Raw genomic sequence first — 23822 nt, 5'->3', positions numbered from 1 at the left:
CATGTTCTGACCTTTCCACGTAGTATTTCTACTTTGATGAATTTACTGCAAAGAAATAACCAGAGATATGTTCAAAGATTTAGGTACAAGGATGTTCATGGTAACATTTTTTTAAATAATGGTGATAAATTATAAGCTGTCTAAATGTATGTTATACCTGTAAGTTAGGGTTCTGTGCAATTATTATGCACTTTGTTTTGGAAACATAGTTAACGAAGGTGGAAATGTTCCTAATACAATATAAAGTAGAAGGATAAAACAAATTAAACAAGATATTGTGTACAATCCAAATTTTATTAAAATGTATATACATTTTAAGAGTTGGGATCAAAACCAAATGGCTAACAATGATTAGATCCTGATACTAAGAAAAAGTGATTCACTGAGCTTTCTTTACATTTTCAAGGCAAACACACGTTATTTTTGTTTTGTTTTGTATTTTCTTTCTTCCTTCCCTCCTTCTCTCCCTCCCTCCCTCCCTCCCTTCCTTCTTTCCTTCCTTCCTTCCTCCCTTCCAGAAGAAGGAAGTAGGATGGATTCTGCTCTGTGCTCCTCCAGCCTTCCCTCTGGTAGTTTCCCTCCCCCTCTCCTCCCCAGCTCTGCTCCCTGTTCCTGCAGCTCAGCACCACCTTTACCTGGTGTGTGGTCCTTCCCCCAAACCCTGCAGTGGTCCTCAGCCTCCCCACCCAGCACAGAACCAGGAGAGTAAAGCAGAAGATGACTGTGGAAAATACACAGGAAGAACAGTTTTCAAGTTTTGAAAGCCTTTATAAATCCAGCAGGTCAAGAGCTTATTTTATACATTTATTAGGACAAAGGAGAATACATGTTGGAAGTGGGGGAGAGTTGAGTGAGTGCCCTAAGGATACATAAATTAGTGGTAGAGACACAGCAAAACTGAGACCTAAGACTAATATCTGTGCTTATGCATAATCTTGCATAACAATTAGGAAAAAAACCTCTGCCATCAAAGCCTCTGCTGATGTAAAACTACTTTATAGCTATTTTAACAGGAAGAATATCTCTTTATGTGATGATGAGGATCAGATGTCACATTAATCAGGGAAATTTGAATATATAATGGTTATGAGATGGTATCAAGAAATTGTTGAGGGCTTCCCTGGTGGCGCAGTGGTTGAGAGTCCTCCTGCCGATGCAGGGGACACGGGTTCGTGCCCCGGTCCGGGAAGATCCCATATACCGCGGCGTGGCTGGGCCCGTGAGCCATGGCTACTGAGCCTGTGCGTCCGGAGCCTGTGCTCTACAACGGGAGAGGCCACAGCAGTGAGAGGCCCACACACCGCAAAAAAAAAAAAAAAGAAATTGTTGATAATTTTGTTAGCAGTAACAATGGCATTTAGTTACGTAAGAAAATGTTCTTTTATCAAAAGTGTGTGGAATTATGTAGGGATGAAATGACATAATGTCTGGAATTTGCTTTAAAACAGAAAAAAGAAGGACTTCTCTGGTGGCACAGTGGTTAAGAATCCACCTGCCAATGTAGGGGACATGGGTTTGAGCCCTGGTCCAGGAAGATCCCACATGCCATGGAGCAACTAAGCCAGTGCACCACAACTACTGAGCCTGTGCTCTAGAGCCCGCAAACCACAACTACTGAGCCCATGTGCCACAACTACTGAAGCCCATGCACCTAGAGCCTGTGCTCCGCAACAAGAGAAACCACCGCAATGAGAAGCCTGCACACTGCAAAGAAGAGTAGCCCCCTGCTCGCTGCAACTAGAGAAAGCCCGCGCACAGCAACGAAGACGCAATGCAGCCAAAAATAAAAAATAAAATAAATTAATTAAAAAAAAGAGAGAGAGAAGGCACAATAGACATAATCTCAAGGCATTTTCAGAGGCGGATAGTGTAGGCACTAACAGAATCCTACCCTTAATTTACATCCTGAGGGACACACTCGTGCCATGTGCAGAATATCAGTGCTTAGGCCCTGTTAACGTTAGGGTCTGTAAGCTGTATTTATATCACACCACCAGGGAAATAGCAGGGGAAATGGCTATGGCCGTGCCTGAGAATTGTGGCTCTGGAAAATCCTGGCCCATTCTTATCAGCCGATGAGTTTAAATTCGGGTCACATTTTCTTTAATATACAAATTATAATGACTGGAGCCTCCAGCACAGGAATGGAACAGCTCCTTGGCTCCTGCTCCAAGAAATTCCCTGAGCATCTTTCCAGAATGCTGTCTTACTCCCCTGATGCAGAAGCTGGAATGACAACCATTTGATCTCACCTCCAGGGGCAAAGGTTTTCCATTACTGGTTTAACGAAAGCTTTGATATAAACAGTATTTATTAAGCAACAGCCAGTACTTATTAAGGCTTAGATATAAACAGTATTTATTAGAATATATGTGTGAGTAGATTTCCTTTCAAGCAGGGATCTGGAAGCTTTTATTGTAAAGGGCCAGATAGTGAATATTTTAGGCTTTTGAGCCATACAGTCCCTACCCAACTATCCAACTGGTTATCACAGAAGGGCAGCAATCAGTAATATGTAAAAGATTGGGCCTGGCTGCGTTGCCAATAAAATGTTTATTTACAAAATAATAGGAGACCAGCTGGCAGCTGACCTCTGGCGAGATAAATTTAAGACTAGATTCTAACTCTCAGGATACAGTCTAATTGAGATGGAATCTGAGTGACAAACCAACACACCAAGCAAATACTACTCATAAGAAGTGAAGAGACACAAGAATGAAGGATGGAGCAGATAAAGTGAAGTCTCAAGGTATTTGGAGACCCCTATTTTTATTTTTGTTTAATATTTTTAAAAATTTATTTTATTTTTGTCTGCGTTGGGTCTTTGTTGCTGCGCAAGGGCTTTCTCTAGTTGCGGTGAGCGGGGGCTACTCTTCGTTGCGGTGCGCAGGCTTATCGCGGTGGCTTCTCTTGTTGTGGAGCACGGGCTCTAGGTGCGTGGGCTCAGTAGTTGTGGCTTGCGGGCTCTAGAGCGCAGGCTCAGTAATTGAGGCGCACAGGCTTAGCTGCTCTGCAGCATGTGGGATCTTCCCAGACTAGGGCTTGAACCAGTGTCCCCTGCACTGGCAGGCGGATTCTTAACCACTGCGCCACCAGGGAAGCCCGAGACCCCTATTTTTAAATTCAGACTTTGCAGGTGATGACATACTGGGATCGTCTAGGCTGGGAAGGGCATTTTTTTTAAGGATACATATTCATTTACTCATAATAGGCTGTGTACTGGGAAGGTGTCCCACACCCTCCAGGGGAAAGAATCATGCCATGTGCCTCCCTGAAACAAGTTCAGTTTAATTCAGAAAACACTGGTTAACTGTGTGAAAACAAACTAACCCTGCGAGAGGCTGAAGTTCCTACCATCCACCTGGTCATGGATCCCAGGTCTTCTGCTAGCCACGCAAGTCCACGAGTCCCCTTGTTGTCCAGAAGGTATAAGAGTTGAAGACTCACATATCACTTGGCTGTACAGCTTGCTATTAGGTAACTAAGAGCATCCAATGTCAACTTCATCTATGGGGGAAAGTATGCATGCTTTTCTTGAAACATTGGTGGCTTTTTTATATAGTTTAGTCTCTACGAAAATTGCCACTTCAAGATGGATTATAAATTTAAAACTTACTGCTGGAGCTTAAAATCACACAGGCTGAGAATGAACATCTTACCTCATTTGCACCATCTGGAACCACTGGACTCTGCCTGCATTTCAAGAAGTGCCTCCTCTCTCTTTTCCCAGACTTGTTTGGGAACCAAGAAAATAAGATGGCCTAAACAGCTTTGCACACATGAATTAAACATTTCCCTAAGACCCACAAGAAACTTTTGTTGTGTCAGAACACAGTTATTGAAGCCAGAGGACTTATTATATTAACTGGGTTTCTACAACGTGTTTTCTCCAAAGAAGGAAGGGGTACATTGTATACATAAGGAATGGAGTTCCCATAATGAATGTGCCACTGGCCACGGTAATAAAGAGAAAAGCGGCAAGAGATAAATATTCCCTGCTTCAGTCTCTGACATAGTGAAACCCAGAGAATCCACCCTGAATGAGCTTTCCTTTTGCCTAAACCAGTGCTGTTAGACTGGTTCACAGCTCTGTTCAACTGAGTTAACCTGGTTTTGTTTCTTAAAAAAAAAAAAAAAGGAGTGAGCCTCATATACTTTAGTCACTTTTCCACAATTGCCTCTCTTTGTCAACCTAATGTGAAAGCAAGTAGGTTTTGCCATTTCTTTGGGACTTCATTCTTTATGAGGGCTTCCATGTCCTGTAAAACTTGTGTTAAATAAATGTGTATGCTTTTCTCCTGTTAAAAAAATAGAAAAACTGAGTGAGAAATCATGCAAGGATTCTAAGGAACCTCCTTTGTGGAATACATGGATCTGGGAAACTACATTCATTTCATCTTCAGTGTCCCAGGCTCTGTGCTGGGCATACAAGATATAAAGAGAAGTCCTGTCCCTCAAGAAAGGGGAACTACATTGCGATGCTGTGTGATAAGTGCTTTGTGGGAATGAGGACAGGGGAGGGGACATTGGGTGGAGTTTTGAAGAAGAGATAGGAATCAGATGAAGTGAGGCAGGCATTCCAGGCAGAAGAAAATAGCAGAAGGCATGGCATCTTGGGAGGACAGTGAGACTTTGACTGGAATGCTGCAAACCTGGGGAGGAGGCATGGGAATGGAAGGGTGAGGGCATGGCTTCATGTGATTTGTGCGCCTTCCTGGGAGGTTAACGTGAGCCTGTAGGCATGCGAAGCAAGTTAGAGCAGTGACTCCCACCTGTGTCATCTCCAAAGGAACACCCTGAACAAGCTTCAAGTGAGGAAGTATTGTTTAAAAGAAAATTCAGTGACACTCCAAGATGGTAAGGCAGACTTTATTCCAGACCATCATGGTATGTAGAGGTACCACTGCAATGGGATTTTGCAGTGGAGGAAAGAGTGGGTTCAACTCCAAATGAATACAACATGAGCCCCTGGGAGATGATAGCCAAGAAACTGAGTAGTGAGATCAGTGGATGGAAAATTGCTGTGAGGAAACGTCGGAGGTAAGCAGGATTCTGGCTAAACTGACCTCTAACAGGATTCTTGCTGAAGACAGGCCAGGTTAATCAGATATCACCTGAGGGGTGGTGGAGAATGAGGAACCTGATTAGATATGGAGAGTGATCAGATATTGAGGTTTGGGGGTTCTGGTTAAACTGATTTAGCAGGGTTCTTGCTAAAACTAGATTTTACAGTGAAGTCCACAGTTAGGCCTAGGAGGAGGTTCAGGAGCCTGACTAAAGTGTGGTCAAGCAAAGAATCTTTGTCAGTATCAGTCACAGAGGAACAGGAGAGTCTACTGGTTAAGAGCCAGACTGCCTGGGTTTGCATCCTGGCTCTACCATTTACTAGCTGTGAAACCTTGAACAAGTTACTTAACATGTCCTCAACTGTAAAATAGGGATAATGATAATACTATGTCATAGTGCCCTGAAAGAGCTATATAATTTTTTAACTTACTCTTTTTTGTCTGATACTATCAGAGGTTTCTAGACAGTCCCAACGTTGGCATCAGAAGCTACAGGGCCAATATTAGAATCAAGCCCACACAGGTGAGTTCACACAATGAGTTCATTCTGGAAATGAAAATAATAGGAAAAGGCTTGCTCTGCCAGCAGTGTTAAGTTCCTCAGCATACAAGCAGCCTCTACCCAGATGCCTGAGCTACCAGCTTTGTAAGGTAAGGAGAAGCAAAGAGAGAGCTCGGTAATAATTAGCTTGCGGTAGAAAGCCAAAAAAGTCTCACTGAGCTGTTAGTTATCCTGATGTCAAAGCACGGACTTTGAAGAGAGCGGCTGAGCTCCTTAGATCCTCTGAGGTGTGTTTAATGCTTATTGAACAAGAAGCCTCCTATAAAAGCTCATTGAATCTTCTGAAAAATTGGCCCAACTACAAATACCACTGTCCTCTATGATATTAAAAAAAAAAAAAAAAAGTTAAAACAGCACCTGGATTGCTGAAGAACCAGGAGACCAGCCCATTGCTTCTTGACAGATGTTTTGAACATCAAATGTGGACCTGCTGACAAAGGCTGCAAGTGAGAGCCTTTAGTTCATTTGCTGGGGACCTTTTTTTTTTTTTTTTTAACTTCACAGAATAGTCTGGGAGGTGATAGAACCTATTTCAAGGCAGTTCTTTTTATTAACGTCTCTAAGGAAAATAGATGTCATAGGTGAAGCGTAAACAGAAATATATTTTGCATGCTCCCCTCTGCCTTTTCTCTTTCCCCCTTTTAACATCCCAGGAGTATTAATCCACACTGCCCTGAATCAACAAAATGAGAGCATAGCCAGCCTTGTTTTCACTGGGGAATGAACTTATTTCTTTATCCTCATAGCAACCCAATGAAAGTAAGTAGGACCGTACCTCTCTATCTTCAGAGATGAGGCAACAGGAGATTGAAGAGAGATTCAGCCAATTTTCCAAGATTACACAGATCATAAGGGCAGCACCTAGGACTGATGCAGAGTCTCGAGCTCCATTCTGGAACCTTCTGCTGCCTGGGGACCAAAGCCTGGGAAGAGGTGCCTGGGGGCAGGCAGCCATACATAGATTTTCTATTTTACCTTAAGTGCCACAAGAGGCTTATACCTGCATGTGAAATGGCCTGATCTGTGTTTTAAAAAGATCTCTTTAGTGGCCATGTGATGAAGGAATACAGAGGATTATGGTAGGAGTGAGGGAACGAACAAGTTAACACTTGTGTAGTGCCTTCCATGTGCTCAGTGACACACTTCATATTGATAATGGAGGCTATTGACAGAGTAAAATTTAAGTTCTAGGCGTGCTATAGGTACTGTTTCTGACCCTCACAACAGCTGTACAAGATGGGGTTGTTCACTTTGCTCCTCACAATTTCACTTTACGAGGTAGAGGCATTTAAAACCTCCATTTTAGGGATTTCCCTGGTGGTGCAGTGGTTAAGAATCCGCCTGACAATGCAGGGGACACGGGTTCGAGCCCTGGTCCAGGAAGATCCCACATGCTGTGGAGCAACTAAGCCCATGCGCCACAACTACTGAGCCTGTGCTCTAGAGCCCGTGAGCCACAACTACTGAGCCTGCGTGCCGCAACTACTGAAGCCCACGTGCCTAGAGCCCGTGCTCCACAACAAGAGAAGCCACCACAAGGAGCCTGCGCACCGCAACAAAGAGTAGCCCCCACTCGCCGCAACTGGAGAAAGCCCGCGCACAGCAACGAAGACCCAACACAGCCAAAAATAAATAAATAAATTTATTTTAAAAAAACCCCTCCACTTTATAGATTTGATCCCAGGGGGTCCCACCGAAGCCCATACTTGTTTCTCCATGTGCCGGTGGCCTCTCTGCTGGCAATGGAGAGACAGGAGTCCTGTGGATAAGAGGATGCCCCAGTGCAACGAGTTTCTTGAATGATGTGTCCATTCACCATTGTGAAGCACCATCAGATGCCAGACCCCAAAAACTTCCAGTAACAGTTAATTCTGATACCTTAATGGCAAGGTGGGGAGAGATCATCACGAAATTTTGTTCTCAGGTGGGTGGTAGCTTAATCAGAGAGCTCTCAGAGGAGGCTTTTGCCCTCAGTTGTTTATCTTTAAAACAGTACTGTTGTTTAGCCCATGGTAACGTCTTCCTTCGCAGTGTTTTCATAAAAAAATTCTAGTAGATTGTTACTGCTTTGGTCAAGAGCCAGCACCCCAGCTCATCCAAGCCTCCTCCGGAGGTGAAAAAACAAGTGTGGTTTCTTAAACTGCTAGCAGGTGCCCCTAAATTTCAAGGACTACCTCTGTTTCTAGGCCACAGCTCAGCCTCAAAACTATCCCTGTTTTTAAAGGACAATCCTGGACTCACTGGTAACTGGACTTGTTAAAGAAAAGAAATTCAGTGATACTTGTTAAAGATGGTAAGGCAGACTTTACCTAGAACCGTAAAGACAAGTGTAGGGGCCACTACAATGAGATTTGGCAGTGGAGGAGACAGATTGGGCTCAACTCTGAATAGAGCATGGACAAATGGGAATTTATAGCCAAGGAGCAACGGGGGTGGGGGGCACTGGATGGATAATTATTAAGAGAAAACATCAGGGGTAAGGGGGATTCTGGCTAAATCAACCCAATAAGATTGATGTTGAAGACAGGCCAGAGTAATCAGACATCATCTGGGAGATGGCAGAGGATTAAGAGACCTGATCAGATATCTAGGATGATCAGATATCAAGGGTAGGGGGTTCTGGCTAAACTGACTTAGCAGGGTTCTTGCTAAAAGTGTATTTTGCAAGGAAGTACACAGATGGGCCTAAGAGAAGGTTCAGAAGCCTGACTAAAGTGTGGCCAAGCAAAGAATCTTTGTCAGAATCCGGCACATCTTGATGCTGCCTGCTGCGAGTTGCTTCTGGTCACCTCAGCCTGGTGACACCTCTGGCTCCTCTGAAAGCCCGTGGTACCAGGTCTCTGCACCAGTGCCTTACAGAGCATCCAGTTTTTAAAGTGGGGTGGGAAAGAGCCAGTTTTTTACATTTCCATCTGCATGGATCAATAATCTTTGTAAACTATAATAGAAATGAATTACTAGGAAGAAGATATAAAAAACAAAGACACACAAAACACTTGCCCAATTTTTTATTATTACATTCAACACACATAAAATTCTGTTCAATTGCTATAAACACTTTCAAACACTTACCTTTGATTTCTGTGCAGATCCTGTCGTACCTGCTTTGCAGTGTATTAGTGCACAGTTCCCTCTCATTTATTTGTCAGTTGCTAAAGGGCAGGTGTTAGCTTCCAGAAGAATTGAGTTTGGCAGTGGACTGTAAGGAGAGGCAGTCCTCTAGACTTCGCCAGGCATGAGGCGTGGCCTGAAAACCAGGAATCCAGGAGGCTCTTCAGAGTAAAACCCAAGGATAAAGCATGGTGATGTTTCACCTGTAAGAGTTCAAAATTTTTAAAATTATTTTTAACACATAACATAAAATTTACCTTTTTTTTTTTTTTTTTTTTTTTTGACCATGTCCTGTGGCATATGGCATCTTAGTTCCTTGACCAGGGATCGAACCTGCGCCCCCTGCTTTGGAAACGCAGAATCTTAACCACTGGACTGCTAGCAAAGTCCTAAAATTTACCATCTTAACCATTTTTTAGTGTACAATTCAGTGGCATTAAGTACATTCACACTGTTGCATAACCATCACCACCACTCATCTCCAGAACTCTTTTCATCTTGCAAACTGAAACTCTGTACTCATAAATAGCTCCCCATTCTCCTTTATCAAGGGGGCCATATTCTCAACCACTATGTCATACTAGCCCCATGCATGTGCTACAAAATCTAGTCCAGTGCTTCCCAGTAGACCTTCCCGTGATGATGGAATTTTTCTCTATTTGTGCTGTCCATTGCAGTAGCCACCAGCTACATGTGACAAGAGAGCACTTGAAAAGCGCTGTCTTCAGAGTCCAAAGTCTGGATTAAGTTACCATTTGCAGGACAACATCCATTGAGCTAGACCACACATTCTCAACAGGAGCAATATGGCCTCGGGGCAGCAAAAGCTGGTTCCTAGGATGGAGGGGGGACTTACTCTTCTCATGTAAAGAGCACTTATATACATTTAGTACATGACCAGATGAACAGTTTGTGCTATTAAAATTTCATGGGATGGCAATGAGGAAAAAATATCTAAAAGACTGGGGGAGGGGTGAGTGGGGTGGAGCACACAATAATGAAAAAAAAAAAAGAAACACTAAGATGCTAAATATGTTCTCACATGGAGGTCTGTTATGGGTGAAAAGTATTTTTGTTGGCCGCTCTGGGAACCATACCAAACTGCCCTGTATGAGTGGTTTTTAAGATTACCTGCCAAGTTCCTAATCTCTGACACAGGAGTGGATCTTTGAAATGGGTTCACTTTGTAAGGAGAGGAATACCAATAAGAAGTGCAGTTTTTTCTGTCACATGGAAAGCATCGAGTACAAAATTCATAAAGCATCTTATTTAATACACGGAGGATCCAGAAAAGAAAAAGTCTCCAGCCTTAGCGCACTATGGTCAGCATGGTGATGGAAAAGCACACCAAGAGATGATGGCTCATCAGGCTTACCGTCATCCTCTCCACCGCCCCTGTGCTATCAAGGTACAGGTTGCACTGAATTTCTTTTTTTATATTTATTTAATTTATTTATTTTTGGCTGTGTTGGGTCTTCGTTTCTGTGCACAGGCTTTCTCTAGTTGCGGCGAGCGGGGGCTACTCTTCGTTGCGGTGCGCAGGCTTCTCATTGTGGTGGCTTCTCTTGTGGAGCACGGGCTCTAGGTGCGCGGGCTTCGCTAGTTGTGGCACACGGGCTCAGCAGTTGTGGCTTGCAGGCTCAGTAGTTGTGGCACACGGGCTCAGTAGTTGTGGCTTGCAGGCTCTAGAGCGCAGGCTCAGTAGTTGTGGCGCACAGGCTTAGTTGCTCCGTAGCACATGGGGGTCTTTCCGGACCAGGGCTCGAGCCTGTGTCCCCTGCATTGGCAGGCGGATTCTTAACCACTGTACCACCAGGGAAGCCCTACACTGAGTTTTGTAATATATTTAAGCTTGATTTTATTCATTCAACATTGCTGAGCACCCACTAAATGCTGGACATTCTGGTAAGGTCTAGAGATTATGCTGATGTCCAGTATGGTAGCCATTAGCCACATGTGGCTATTTATATTGAGATTAAAATTAAGCAGAATTTAAAATCAGTTCCTCAGTCACACTAGCCACATTGCAATTGCTCACTAGCCATGTGTAGCTGGGGCTACTGCAATGGACAGTACAAACCAAGAACATTTCTATCATCACAGGAAGTTCTACGGGCAGTGCTGGTCTAGAATTTTGTAGCATGTGGATAGACCCAGTACGACATAGTGGTTAAGATCTGGCCCTTGGGGTCAAACCTGGGTTGGGATCCAGCTCCACCACTCACCAGCTGTAGGACCTTGGCATGTCACTTAGCCTTTCTGAGCCACAGCCTTCTCTGTTAAATGGGAGTAATAAGGCCTACCGCGTGGGGTTATATAGTAAGCATAAAAGGAGATGATGCACTTAACATGCAGTCATTGCTCAATACACAGTGTCTATTATCATTTTCATTTTTATTATAATTATCATTATTACTGGCAGGTGGGGTGTTTAGACCATCCATCCAGACATTTTATATTCATGTTAGGTTCAGTAATGTTCCTGTTATAAAGGTTTTCAAATATTAGGCTGTTTCCCTGCATATGTTCCCTCCCTTTATGGCAGTCACCCACCCCTCATCCTCAACATTGTGTTAAAAATTGTTGAGAACCTGGATTTGAGTGCGAATTCTGCCCCCAGTCAGTGGTGGCTAGAAAGTTAGAGTGGTAACTCTAGAGAGGTGGAGAAGTGTGACTGTTGATTTGAATAGACTTCTGATATATCCAAGAGAACTGTAGGACCTAGGTAGATTTGAGAAATGGGGAACAAAGCTCTTTCTGAAAGTAACTACAAGAGAGTTGCTGTACTTCAGCGGAGAGGAGCTGGCTGACTGCTTTGGGGGCTGTATTTGTTTAAAATATTTCCACCAAGAATCTCATTATTATGAAGCCTTTTATTGCCAGCTGGAACCTGGAATAAAAGCAGAGGCACCAGCCCATGACCAAATCATTAAGACAAATTAAGACATATCCATATATGCTAGAAACAATTACCCACATAGATCTAATTTGTTTCACTGCTGGAAGAAAATCCTGAGCGGGCATGAAACACATACCTGAGAACAGTTCTGCAGCCACCCTGTGAGCCTGTCACTTGTCAGCGCCTTAGGGACTGGGAGATGCTTAAATTGGATGTCTAACAAAGGACAATATATCTGAAAATACATCTTCTGTTAGATCAGGGATACAGGTGTTTGTACAGGTTACTTGGAGTGCTGTTAAGTTGGTGATTTTCTTTTTTTTAACCTACCATTATTGTTATGAATAATTATAATTGTTTATCAAAATGTATGGAGCTCAAAAATGGAATAGGAACATTTTATAATCAAATAATACACATAGCAAGCTTATATATTTGCATTATTGTTTGCTCTTTTTTAAGAGACCAAAGCTAAATATGAGATAGTTCATTGGTTTCTGAGTTGTAGCCTTCAGTGTCTCTTAATTTTTTTGTTGTTATTGTTTCTTGCAGAATTATTGTTTTTAATTGTCTTAACATTAGGAAAAGAAAGTCTGCTCAGCATACCACATTCTTTTTCCCAAAGAAAGAGAATAGGATCTATCATCCAGGTTATTCTAGTATGTGACTGCTGCAGTATACCCATCATATGGTAATTGCACAATCTTGCTCCGGAGGTTGGTGAATGAGCCCTTAACAACATCCTGGGGTGACTGCTAGAGGCCAGAGCCCCTTCTCTCAAAATATTAACTTCATAAGGAGCAATCAACAGCCAGAGGAATGGTGTGTTTAGAGTGAGAGATGACTTTTTCTGTCATCATCATCATGATAGTTTCCTTACAGATTTTTCCTGTACGTCAACTATGTATGATTATATTTGAGGAGCATAATCCCCTAGTCACTTAAAAAAAAATGGATAGGCCTTTTATAGCATGAGGAGTGAATATAAAAGCTACTAGTGCTTGCTGATAGCCTGCAGGTTTACGACCTTTTCCTTGGGGTTGCCTCATGACAACCTCTTCGTTTTTCCTGCTACCCTGTACTTCAGGTTTTGCAAACAGTTATGGAACAACTCATGTGTGTTGAAGACTCAAAAATCACTTTCTATGGTGATTGTTTGATTCAAAATGTGATTCTCATTTTGGAAATCGGACAGGGTAGTCTGAAACCTTCACATGACAGTTTGCTGAAAGATGACTTGGTCACTTCTGAACCTGCCTCGTGTCCCATGTAGAAGCAGTCCAGTTAGAGAGATGCATCATTTGATTCCATTTATATAAGCATCTTTGATGAAACGCAGAGGTTTCTAGCAAGGAGGGATGTGTGCCTTCCACCTCTACAGCTATCCTTGGCATTCTACACAACCATTTCAAGTCAGGTAACATTCAGTCATTTTACTGGCAGCCAAAGACCATCTGAAACTAGATCTAACAATGTGGTCCTAAGTCTCTTTGATTACCTGTGCCCTCGGAAATTTTTATTTATATCCCAACTCCAACTGGGATTTTAAGGAGTCTCACAATCAAAGCCATACAGAATAAGGTTGTAAACATAAAAGCAATTTAAAAATCATGAAAAGAAGGAAATTTGCTAGCCAGGATGGATAATGAAATTACTGTGATTTATTATTGAATCTGGCCCTGAGATTGTCTAAAGATCCATCATTAAGTAGATGATTAAATACCTATGGTACAGCTACATGACAGAAGATTATGTAGCCTTTAAAATTATCTGCAGGGTGAATTTGTAACAATAAGAAAAGATGCTTATAATACAGTATTTAGAAGAGAGAGGATTAAAAACTATCAAATTATCTCAGCCATGTTTACAAAACATTGAGAAAAAAATATGGGGATAAAATTCACCAGAATATTGACTACAGCTGATGACATGAAGTGATTTTTGTTTTCATCTTTATGTTTTTTTCTTTTCTTCAGATAATTACAATGAACATATATATTATAATCACATGTAAAAGTTATTTTTTTAGTTGACTCTGAGATTCCTGACAAAAAAGGCAGAAAGGGAGACAATCATGAGTTACATGGTTTTTATTATGTGATGAAAGAACTTCCTCCGTTCTTCAAGGTAAACTTTTCCTTGATACTGAATCCCAAAAGAATGTTGAGTGATATAATGTACAAATCTTGATAAAGTTCTTAGAGCAGATGCAGAAGGGGGGACTCCTTTTACTGTCTCATGACCACCCCCAAGAGCAGCCAAAGACACAGCACTCACTATGGGCTAAAGTAGTGGGGATTAGCCAGAGGGGAACTTGCCTCCCACTAGGCTCCCACCTGCGTTTGGAATGTTGAAGTGGTTCTTTTGCCCATTGCACTTATTCAAACAAAATGTGTGAGATAGGCCTAGCAGATGCAGACACAGCTCTCAGCTCTTTTTTACACACCTTGAGGATCGAATCACCACCAGTCCTGGAAATTTTTTTGAGTAATATAATTTGATTTCTCTCCCCTTTTCAGGTGTTGCTGCACTGGATTCCAACATATCTGGAAAAATTGGTCTACGTGCTGTCTTATATTATTTCTGTACCACTGTCATTGCTGTAATTTTAGGTAAATTTATTTCTGAATCCTTATTTTTCTGTATAATTGTGACTTTCCATTTAAAAGTAGTTGGCTTTTAAAAATGCACACTTTTTTAAAATCATAAAGTACAATTGTGAAACTACTATGAAGCTTTTTGGCTTGAAGTCAGCACAGCACATTTTATATGAACAATATAATACTGACTGAATTTCAGCCGTGGTACTGCTTATTAGTGTCTCTAGTAAGAAACAGAAAGAGGGTGACAGTTCTGTGCCATATCTACCTTATGGGGTAGAAAGAAATGAAGCCAAGAGCTAATATAATCTTTAAACTTGATAATTAGTCTATAATAGTGGCTTTGAGTATAATTATAAAGTATTTCCAGAAAGATAGCGTTTCATTACATTTCAAATTTCATGTAGTAGCCAGAGCTAACAGAGTCTTGCCAAGTATAAATTCCACTTGAAAGAGGGAGAATGTTCTAATAAGGGAATATGGTTGCTCTTATACCTTTGGCACTCTTTTCTGAAAAAAGTATGGTCCATCCTTTAGGACCTAGCGTAACATCTTAAGAAGGATGCCCGGAGTGGGAAGAGAGGAGAGGAGTGTACTCAGATGTTGCAGCCAGTTTGACTCTTGCAGCTCTGCTTTAATGAACTGATAAAAGGTGATGAAGATGTGACATTTTAGTGGTATTAGGCCAGGGGACTTAGGAGGGCCTGAACCCCGCCTTAAATCAAAGCTACATCTCCTCATGAGATTCCTGAGGGAGGCCAACGCAAAGAACAAAGCTGGGCTTATCTATTTTCTGCAACCCTGAGACGGAAGAGTGGACCACACCCATTCATTGCTCCTCTATTGCCCAGTGACTCCTCCCATTAGCAAAACTGACCCATTCAGCATCCTTAAGTCCTACCCCCTTGGACTAGCATTTCTCCTTGGGAAGAGTGATAAAGGGCATGGGGCCTTTTCTTCTTCACTCCCCTCCAGTCAAACAACCTGGTCTTTCCTAAAACCTCCCACCTCTGCTTGAACATCTCAAGAGGAACCCATTACCTCCAGAGGCCAGAATGGGGCTTTCAGATGCTCTCTGTTTAGACATTTCTTCTTTACAATGAGAAGAACTATCTCTCCTTGGAACTCCTGTCCTCATTCCACCCCCTAAGAGTCACACGGAACAATACTTCCTAACCCAAATCCTTTTGTGGGTTACACAACAGCTTTCCAGATATTTGAAGGCTTGTGATATGAAAGGAAAATAAGGCTTATGCTGTATGACCCTCAGAAAAATAACCAGCAACTGTGGGTAAAAGTTACAGAAAGATGTTGAGTGAGTGCCCTGAGTTGGAAAATGAATTATTCTCACCCTAACCCCTGCCTAGGCTGATCTCATAAGCTAAAGAAAAGAAAAAAAGAGGATTCTCATCAGCAGGTGTTTCCAGAAGCAGTTCTGGAATGCAGCCCCTTCCTTTTTTAAAAACACACATGAAGAGTTCTTTCTGCTTCATTTAGATGGAAAAGTAATAAAGGCAGCTGCTGAGGTCCCCACTGAGGCTTGTCATTTTGGCTGGACCTCAGGGTCCCCATCCCAGGTACCACCAGGCCTATTGCTTCTAAAATGGATCCACGAGGGGTGTCAGGTGCCCTGGGAGGTTCTTAATGCTCTGTGGGTGCTATCTTTGGTCATAGGTATCGTGCTGGTGGTGAGCATCAAGCCTGGTATCTCCCAGAAAGTGAACGAAATTGACAGGACAGGCAGCAGCCCTGAAGTCAGTTCAGTGGATGCCATGTTAGACCTGATCAGGTGAGTGTCTGGCCAGCAGGGTGGCTTCATAGGCATGCGACCTATGTGGTCGCACAGGGCCCCATACTTGGTTTAATGCTCTGCTGTTGCTGTCTTGAAATTTTAAAATTATCATACATGTTCATTTTGCCCTGGACCCTGCAAATTACACAGCCAGTCATGCTTACCAGGTCATGGTTCCAAGAGGGAATGGAAGGAACAGCGTTCTCTGTCAGGGTTTAGGATGGACAGAGATGCCTAAAGTATACTTGTTGCGTTAAGATGCCAGGCTGTGTTGGATGGTCAGTTCTGAAGCATACTTGAAGAAATACATTTTTTAATTGTACAGGAGAAACCCTCTTATCTGAAGCAATCAGGGCTGGAGATTGGTCAGTTAATTAAAAAAAAACAACCAGCATTTAAAGCAGAGAATCATAAATATGCATTACATATTTTGTTTACACTTAAAACTTAAATGCGTCTATTTGCCAATTTTTTCATGTCGGGCCAAGGTCTTTTCTTAGAGCGTGTCAGTTGATTTTTCATACTCCTGTTGCCTAGGCTGCCTTTATAAACGCATCATCTACAATTTCCAGATTCAGTTTCCATGAAGTGGAGAAACAAAACCCTTAGAAATAGCAAAGAAAGCTGATTGCCGAGTTCTTCCGGTTGTTTTTTATTTCAATTGTCTTCCCTTACCTAATGCAACCACAGAAGTTTTACTCACTTGCCTCGATTGAGTTTCCAGGCATTCCAGCTTAGTTTTTATAGAAACTTCTCCTTCCTTTTCACACTTATAATGCATTGATTTACATAATTTTTAATTCAATAATAACGATTATTTGCAACTGGCGTAAAGAATTTGGGAACAAGTGCAGTGGACTCTCATTATCAATGAAAACAGAAATGTGGAAAATATTAAAGAAGTCTCTTAACTGTGCATGTCTACCTGCCAGCGTGAATTTCACCAAGGACAGCGAGCATGTCAGCTACTCGGTGAATCAGTTAAGCGTGACAGGTGGTTGGGAAAGCTTTCTATCTATCCCTGGTTGAAGCTCAGCAGGGAAAAATAAGTCTTAATACAAGGAAGTATTATGTAAAGGAGAGGCCAGAAGAGAAACCAGAGTACTAATTCTATCACGTAATCATTTCCATCAAAGTATTGGGTATGACCAAAAAAACCCAAAAAAACAAAACAAAACACTTTTGCCTTGGGCTTCCCTGGTGGTGCAGTGGTCGAGAGTCCGCCTGCCGATGCAGGGGACACGGGTTCGTGCCCCGGTCCGGGAGGATCCCACATGCTGCCGAGCGGCTGGGCCCATGAGCCATGGCCGCTGAGCCTGCGCGTGCGGAGCCTGTGCTCCGCAACGGGAGAGGCCACGACAGTGAGAGGCCCTCGTACCCCCTCCCCCCCCAAAAAAAAACAAACACTTTTGCCTTAATGTAATACTGCTTGTCCTGTCTCCAACAGGAATATGTTCCCTGAGAACCTTGTCCAAGCCTGTTTTCAGCTGGTAAGAATAATGACTTTTGCCCTCAAGTTGCTCCCCTCTTCCCCCTTGCCAATTAAGATTTTTTTCCTGCTATGACTCAAGAAATGGAATGAGCCCGTCAAAAATGACAGGAAATTCACCTGTGAATGGAGGAATATCAGGTGACCTATTTTGTAACCCTAGTATTTCCAGGCACAGTGACATGCCTGTTGTAGCTCCTCTCTTTTCCCTTAGGCCTTTATTTCTTTCCTCCAAAAGGGCTCAACTGGAGCAAGTCAGGAACCTGTCAAATAATGAGTGTTTTAAAATGTGGCTTCTAGTACCTATTTTTGGAGAAGCACATTATATTTGTGAAGAAACTTAGACTGTCTACAGATACAATGCAGTTAGAAAAGTAGCCCTCCACCTCTTCTTTCCTTTCCCTCCCATGTTGGGAAATCAGTATCTGACCCACATGGGTGGTTAGTGTTCCTGGCATTTGGTCTTTTGTTTCATCTTTACATGCCCATTGCTGGCACTCTACAGAGCAATATAACAAAGCCAAGATTTCTTCCTTTAGGAAGTTTAAGAATCTCTTCACTCCATTTCCTTTAAGGCTTTTCCTCTTGTTTATCTATGCACTTTAAGACAGCTGAGTCTATCACAAGCTGCTGAATTCGTTTACATAATTACAGGAACAGAGACCTCTGTGTAGACCAACAAAAATAGCAATTAAATTGCTCCCTGCTGACCTCCAAGAGGTACAGAACCACCTCTATTTAGGGAGTGCCTTTGCAATTCAGCCACAGTGGTCATTTGTAAGGTTCCTGGTGTTGGCAGAGCCTCGTAGGAGTGACATTTATGCCTGGCATGATGTTATACTAGCTCTTTCTTAAACATCTCTGCTGAAGTCCAGCAGAATCAAACAGGGCTGAAGAAATTCAACAGAAATCTCACTCACGTAATAGCCCTAAAGGGACTATTGACTTCGGAACACCTGTATAGTTCTTGATGTTTGTTAAAGTCATGGTGACTACATTTATCCAAGTGATGAGGGTTTTTTTTCCAGATTAAAAATAATAAATGAATAAATAAATAAACAGAAACAAAAATGATTCATGGGGGCTTCCCTGGTGGCGCAGTGGTTGAGAGTCCGCCTGCCGATGCAGGGGACACGGGTTCATGCCCCGCTCCGGAAAGATCCCACATGCCGCGGAGCGGCTGGGCCCGTGAGCCATGGCCGCTGAGCCTGCGCGTTCGGAGCCTGTGCTCCGCAACGGGAGAGGCCACAACAGTGAGAGGCCCGCGTACCGCAAAAAAAAAAAAAAAAAAAAAAAATGATTCATGATTCCTATAGAATCCTATAGTATTGTCTGGTAAAGCAACTACAAATAAAACCCATGCTTTCTTTCACATTATTGCTCCATTAATTGGTCCCTTATTACAGAAGTGAGAGAGCATTTTGACACCATTGAATGGTGGCTGTGGAGGTCAGGAGGTTGGATTTCTCAATCCCATTTTTGCTTCCAAAGCCTCATGGGAGGTACCGTCCAAAACTGAAGCCAACAGAGGCCTCGGAGGTGGACCCTTTCAGTGACACTTGTCTGGCCAAAGTAATACTCCTATAGTTTAGCCTCAGAGGCTTAAAAAAAATTCTTTTTTTGTTTGTTTGACTTTTTTCCCCCTCCAACATGCAGTACAAAACCACACGTGAAGAAGTGAAACATCCCGATGAGCCAGGGACAAACACGACAGAGGCGTCTGTCACAGCCATCATGACAACTATTTCCAAGGTACCATTTCCATCCTGTTGTTTGCTCCCTTCCCTGGTAGGCAGGGGCTGAGCCATGAGTGAGCAGGAGATGGAAATAAGTAGATCCTCATTGTTCGCAGATTCCACGTTTGTGAATTCACCTACTCACATTCACAGACGCACAAAGAGTGGTGAAAATTTTAAGTTGCCCAATGCACATGTTCCCCGCTGAGGCTGAACGAGGTTACACTCAGCCTTCTTGGTTCAGCTCTTACACGGTAAATAAGTGTCCTTTGTGCGGTGTGTTTATGCCACATTTTTCACATTTTTGTACTTTGTCTTGGTGATTTTGCTGTTTGAAATGTCCCCCAAGCATCATGCTGCAGTGCTGTCTAGTTAGTTTTCCCAAAGGCAGGCAGGCTGATGTGCCATATGAGACAATACATGTGTTAGATAAGTTTCATTCAGACATGAGTTAAGGTGTGTTGGCTGAGTTCAATGTTAACAACTAAATAATATATATTAAATAAGGTGTCTTTGAACTGAAACACAGAGAAAACAAGGTTTTATGTTGATTATTTGGCAAAAATGTTGTGACTGTTGATTCCCAGGAACCTAATCCTATATTTCCCCTAGGAACATTGATTCAATATTCACTAATTCAGTGTTCGCAGCCACTTTATAGAGTGTAACTTCTGAGAATAATGAGAAGCAACTGAACCACGCAGAGAAAAGAATGAGCCCTCTCACTTCTGTATCTCTGCCACCCAGAGTTGAGTTGGGCACCTCTGGGAACTATGTTAGATTTGCAAGACTACTTAAACTGCAGGCCTACAGTTCCTTACCTGAAACTCTTTGCCCATATTTGATACTGAGTCCAGAGCTTTTCACTTTAGAAGGTCCAGGTGGTGTATGTACTATATCTTATACAACATCCTTAAGTGGAATTGACAATAACATTCTAGAATCAAGCACATCAGTATTTCTGCAACTAACTTATGAATGTTCTACCAAGTAAGAAAAATAGGCTATATGTAGCCTCATCTCAGTTCGGGATAGGTTTTGCCACCAAAAGTTTGCCATAAATTTATCAATGAAATCAACAGGCTTTGAGAACTTTGGGGATTTCAGCACTGGAGATTAGATCATGTGGGCCTAAAGTAGTATATTTGTAGTCCTGTAGATCGCTCCTGAAGGTACTCTGCCTTCACACAGAAAGGAAAGATTTAAGGAAAAAAGAAATACTCAGTAGACTTAAGAGTTCAGGTTAAGTAGGCCACAGTTAGCTCCCTCTTTCTTCCTACAGAAAGTCCTCCATGACCTAGCTCCTCCCTGGTTTCCCAGTTTATTTCTTGGTGAGCCCAATCTATTCTATCCAGATCCACCTCCTCAATTAGTTTCTATTCCTGCTTTTTGATATGGTTCCATAAAGATTTTCTGAGCACCCTCCATGAGCCAAGCCCTGCTGGGCATTGGGATTACACTAGAGAAAAGATAGATGTGACATATGCCCTCATGTGAAGAGTGATGAATATTAAAACAGGGAAGAATAGGGTACTCTGGGGCATTCAGCAGGGAGGTTTAAATTAGTTTGGGGTCCATAAAGGATGAGTAGGAATTATTCAAGCAGGGTACAGGGACCTGGTGCATGATGACTTTTGCCTTTCCTTACATTTTTCTGGACTGTGCTTTCATCTCCTGGCTGCCTACTGCTCAGGCCTAGCTTTCCCTAACCTCACAGCCCTCATTCATGTCCCCAGTCTCCATATGATGCCTGTAACTCATAGCTTGACTGTGCAGCTAATTACACACCATCTTGCTATCATTGGCTCATGTTTCTCACAGTTAGTCTTGTCTGTCCAGCTGCATTTTAAGACTTTATGCTGTAGCCAATGCAGGTAGCACACTAACTGCTCAGTAAATATGTTTGATCATGTCAGATCATTAGTAAGAAATAATTGGTACCCCAGTGGCTCGTCCACATAATTCTTTGTAAACCTGGTTTGCACCACTCAGAATACGTTATCTCCCTGTGAAATCTCTCAGTAAATCTCATGCTGCACAACGCAGATTGAGTTATCTCTTGGTATATCTCATGCTCTTCTTACCCAGCATAAAACAAAGACATGGTTCATAGTAGTATATGTCTGGTTAATTTTTATGTGTCTAAAATCCTATTGGTCATCCAGGATTAGAGGCAGAAAAGAATATTCCTGTGTTCATTATCACAGATAGTAAAGTGTCCTAAAAATGTCCACACTGGTAAATATTTTGAGCTTTCTGCATTATTAATCTGTATCTTTTTTATGCAGACTCCAAATGTAACTAGTTGTTAAAATAACCCTGAAAAGTACCTTGATTCTAAAGTTCTTATTAAAAATTTAAAACACCCCAGAATAAGAAATCTTCAAGAGAGGGCTTCCCTGGTGGCGCAGTGGTTGAGAGTCCGCCTGCCAATGCAGGGGATACGGGTTCGTGCCCCAGTCTGGGAAGATCCCACATGCCGCGGAGCGGCTGGCCCCCTGAGCCATGGCCGCTGAGCCTGTGCGTCCGGAGCCTGTGCTCCGCAACGAGAGAGGCCGCAGCAGTGAGAGGCCCACGTACCGCAAAAAAAAAAAAATTCAAAAGAAATATTCAAATATGGATTTGTTGAAAGAAAGGAAAAAAAACACACTTTAAACTTCAGTGGCAGAGGGTGGGGGGCAGTAAAATTTGACCCACGCGTAGGTGTTTGTGTTTTTAATTATGTTTCCCAAAGTTGTTGATCCAAAGTTCTTGCTAGAGCCACTGGTTGGCATGGCTCTCATATCTTTCTGTTTCAGGGTCTATGCATTCTAACAAGATTGTAATCATGCATCAATATATTTTCTTGGTTTTGATCCACAGAACAAAACAAAGGAATACAAGATCATAGGCATGTATTCAGACGGCATAAATGTCCTGGGCTTGATTGTCTTTTGCCTCGTCTTTGGAATTGTCATTGGAAAAATGGGAGAAAGGGGACAGATTCTGGTGGATTTCTTCAGTGCTCTGAGTGATGCAACCATGAAAATCGTTCAGATCATTATGTGGTGAGCACACGCCGGTTAATGCCATCTTGCTTCCCCTGACCCTTCAAAACTAGCATGAAGAGATTTATGTTTCTCAGTTGACCTCACCTTAGAGGAGGGTATCCAGACACTGGAGTATTAAATAATTCCATGTATTACTTAGGACTTAGGTCACTAACAAAGGTCTAGATATCAGCCATTGTCTTTTCTACCAAAGCCCTTGATCATCTTGCAGCCAAGCAGCATTTATGTAAGAAATAACTCTTAAAGGAGTGATTTGAAAGAGTTTCCTGCACATCAGAACACAAGGTGCTTTCCTTCCCAGGCCCCAGGCAGAAGGGATATTCAGACATTTACAGTTGGTACGACATGGGCCCTAACGCATCCAAATAAAAGCTGCCGTTGGTGAGCATAGCAGTGGCACCACCTGAGTATCTGCCCTGTCCCTAGAGATGCCAAAAAGTCCACCTTTCCTAGGAGACCTCTGCCCCGCTTATCTCATAGCAAGTTGGTTCAAAGTATAGACACACTGACAGTGACATTTCAGTCACTTAATCCTGCTGAACCTCAGCTTCATCATATGTAAAAAAAGGCTAATAACCTCTACCCCTAGAGCTGGGAGAAGTACATTAAGTGAAATGGTGCATGTAAAATTCTCAACCCAACGCGAAGCACGTAATGACAGCTCCACAAAGAGAGCTATTACGACCACTTGCACAACTAATCCTATTCTATTGCTGATACCACTACCTGGGAAACAAGACAACCATGTCTAGAAAGAGCCTAGTGGCCATATTTGGAGGGTCAAGCTAAGGAGAGATCTGCAGATGTGACAGTAGGCAGGGAGTTTGTGTACCAGAAGCAAGGCATGGGGTATGTACCAGTTTAACCACACCTTCTAGCCAAGTGTACCCCTTACAGTAGCTTAGGTGGGTAGAAGTTAAGGTGCACAGGGGTGCTGAAACCTTGTGCCAGGGTGGTCCAGCAGGGCTGAAAGTGAGACCTTAGCTTCATTGTGTACTCCCAGCTGAGGGCACGTGCCAAGCCCAGGTGCATGCCCTGGCTTGTTTCTTCCCCGGCATTCCCACCCTGAGAAAATACTTGATGACAGAAGTGAGTCTTTCTTATGTTTACTTTCTAGCTACATGCCGGTTGGTATTTTGTTCCTGATTGCCGGAAAGATCATGGAAGTCGAAGACTGGCAAATATTCCGCAAGCTGGGCCTTTACATGGCCACTGTCCTGAGTGGGTATGTCAGACTCAAGGGAAGAAACAGAAACCTCATTTGAGCCAATGGATTGCTGCTGAGAGCCTGGGTTTCAGTTGGTTAAAATTGGCTTCTCTCCCACGTGCAGGGAAAGATGGGGTTCAGAGATAAGAGAGCAGCGGGGAGGAGGGCTGCCCTTTAACGGCTGAACTGGAGGTGGATCACACTGTGCTAATTTCCAGATCTTGGCAGAACAGCCTGGACCATGCTTTGTCACTGCCTTTATTAGTTGTGTAAAAATCATATCTTAAAACAAGAGAAAAACCCACTGGTG

The 23822-nt window shown here is 42.7% G+C and overlaps 1 protein-coding gene across 1 annotated transcript in view; it reads left to right on the top strand.

Annotated features, from left to right (window-relative positions):
- Nucleotides 1-23822, top strand: part of SLC1A1 (solute carrier family 1 member 1) — a gene marked incomplete at both ends in the record, with an annotated part of 69394 nt that overhangs the window by 35080 nt on the left and 10492 nt on the right. The window contains 6 exons of the mRNA XM_079706523.1: nucleotides 14158-14250; nucleotides 15913-16027; nucleotides 17478-17520; nucleotides 19176-19271; nucleotides 22118-22302; nucleotides 23423-23530. Coding sequence (XP_079562649.1) covers nucleotides 14158-14250; nucleotides 15913-16027; nucleotides 17478-17520; nucleotides 19176-19271; nucleotides 22118-22302; nucleotides 23423-23530 — 640 coding nt within the window. The remainder of the gene's footprint in view (nucleotides 1-14157; nucleotides 14251-15912; nucleotides 16028-17477; nucleotides 17521-19175; nucleotides 19272-22117; nucleotides 22303-23422; nucleotides 23531-23822) is intronic.

The sequence above is a fragment of the Hyperoodon ampullatus genome (genome assembly GCF_949752795.1).
Source record: "Hyperoodon ampullatus genome assembly, chromosome: 6".
Classification (NCBI taxonomy): domain Eukaryota; kingdom Metazoa; phylum Chordata; class Mammalia; order Artiodactyla; family Ziphiidae; genus Hyperoodon; species Hyperoodon ampullatus.
This window is presented reverse-complemented; position numbering and strand designations above follow the sequence as displayed.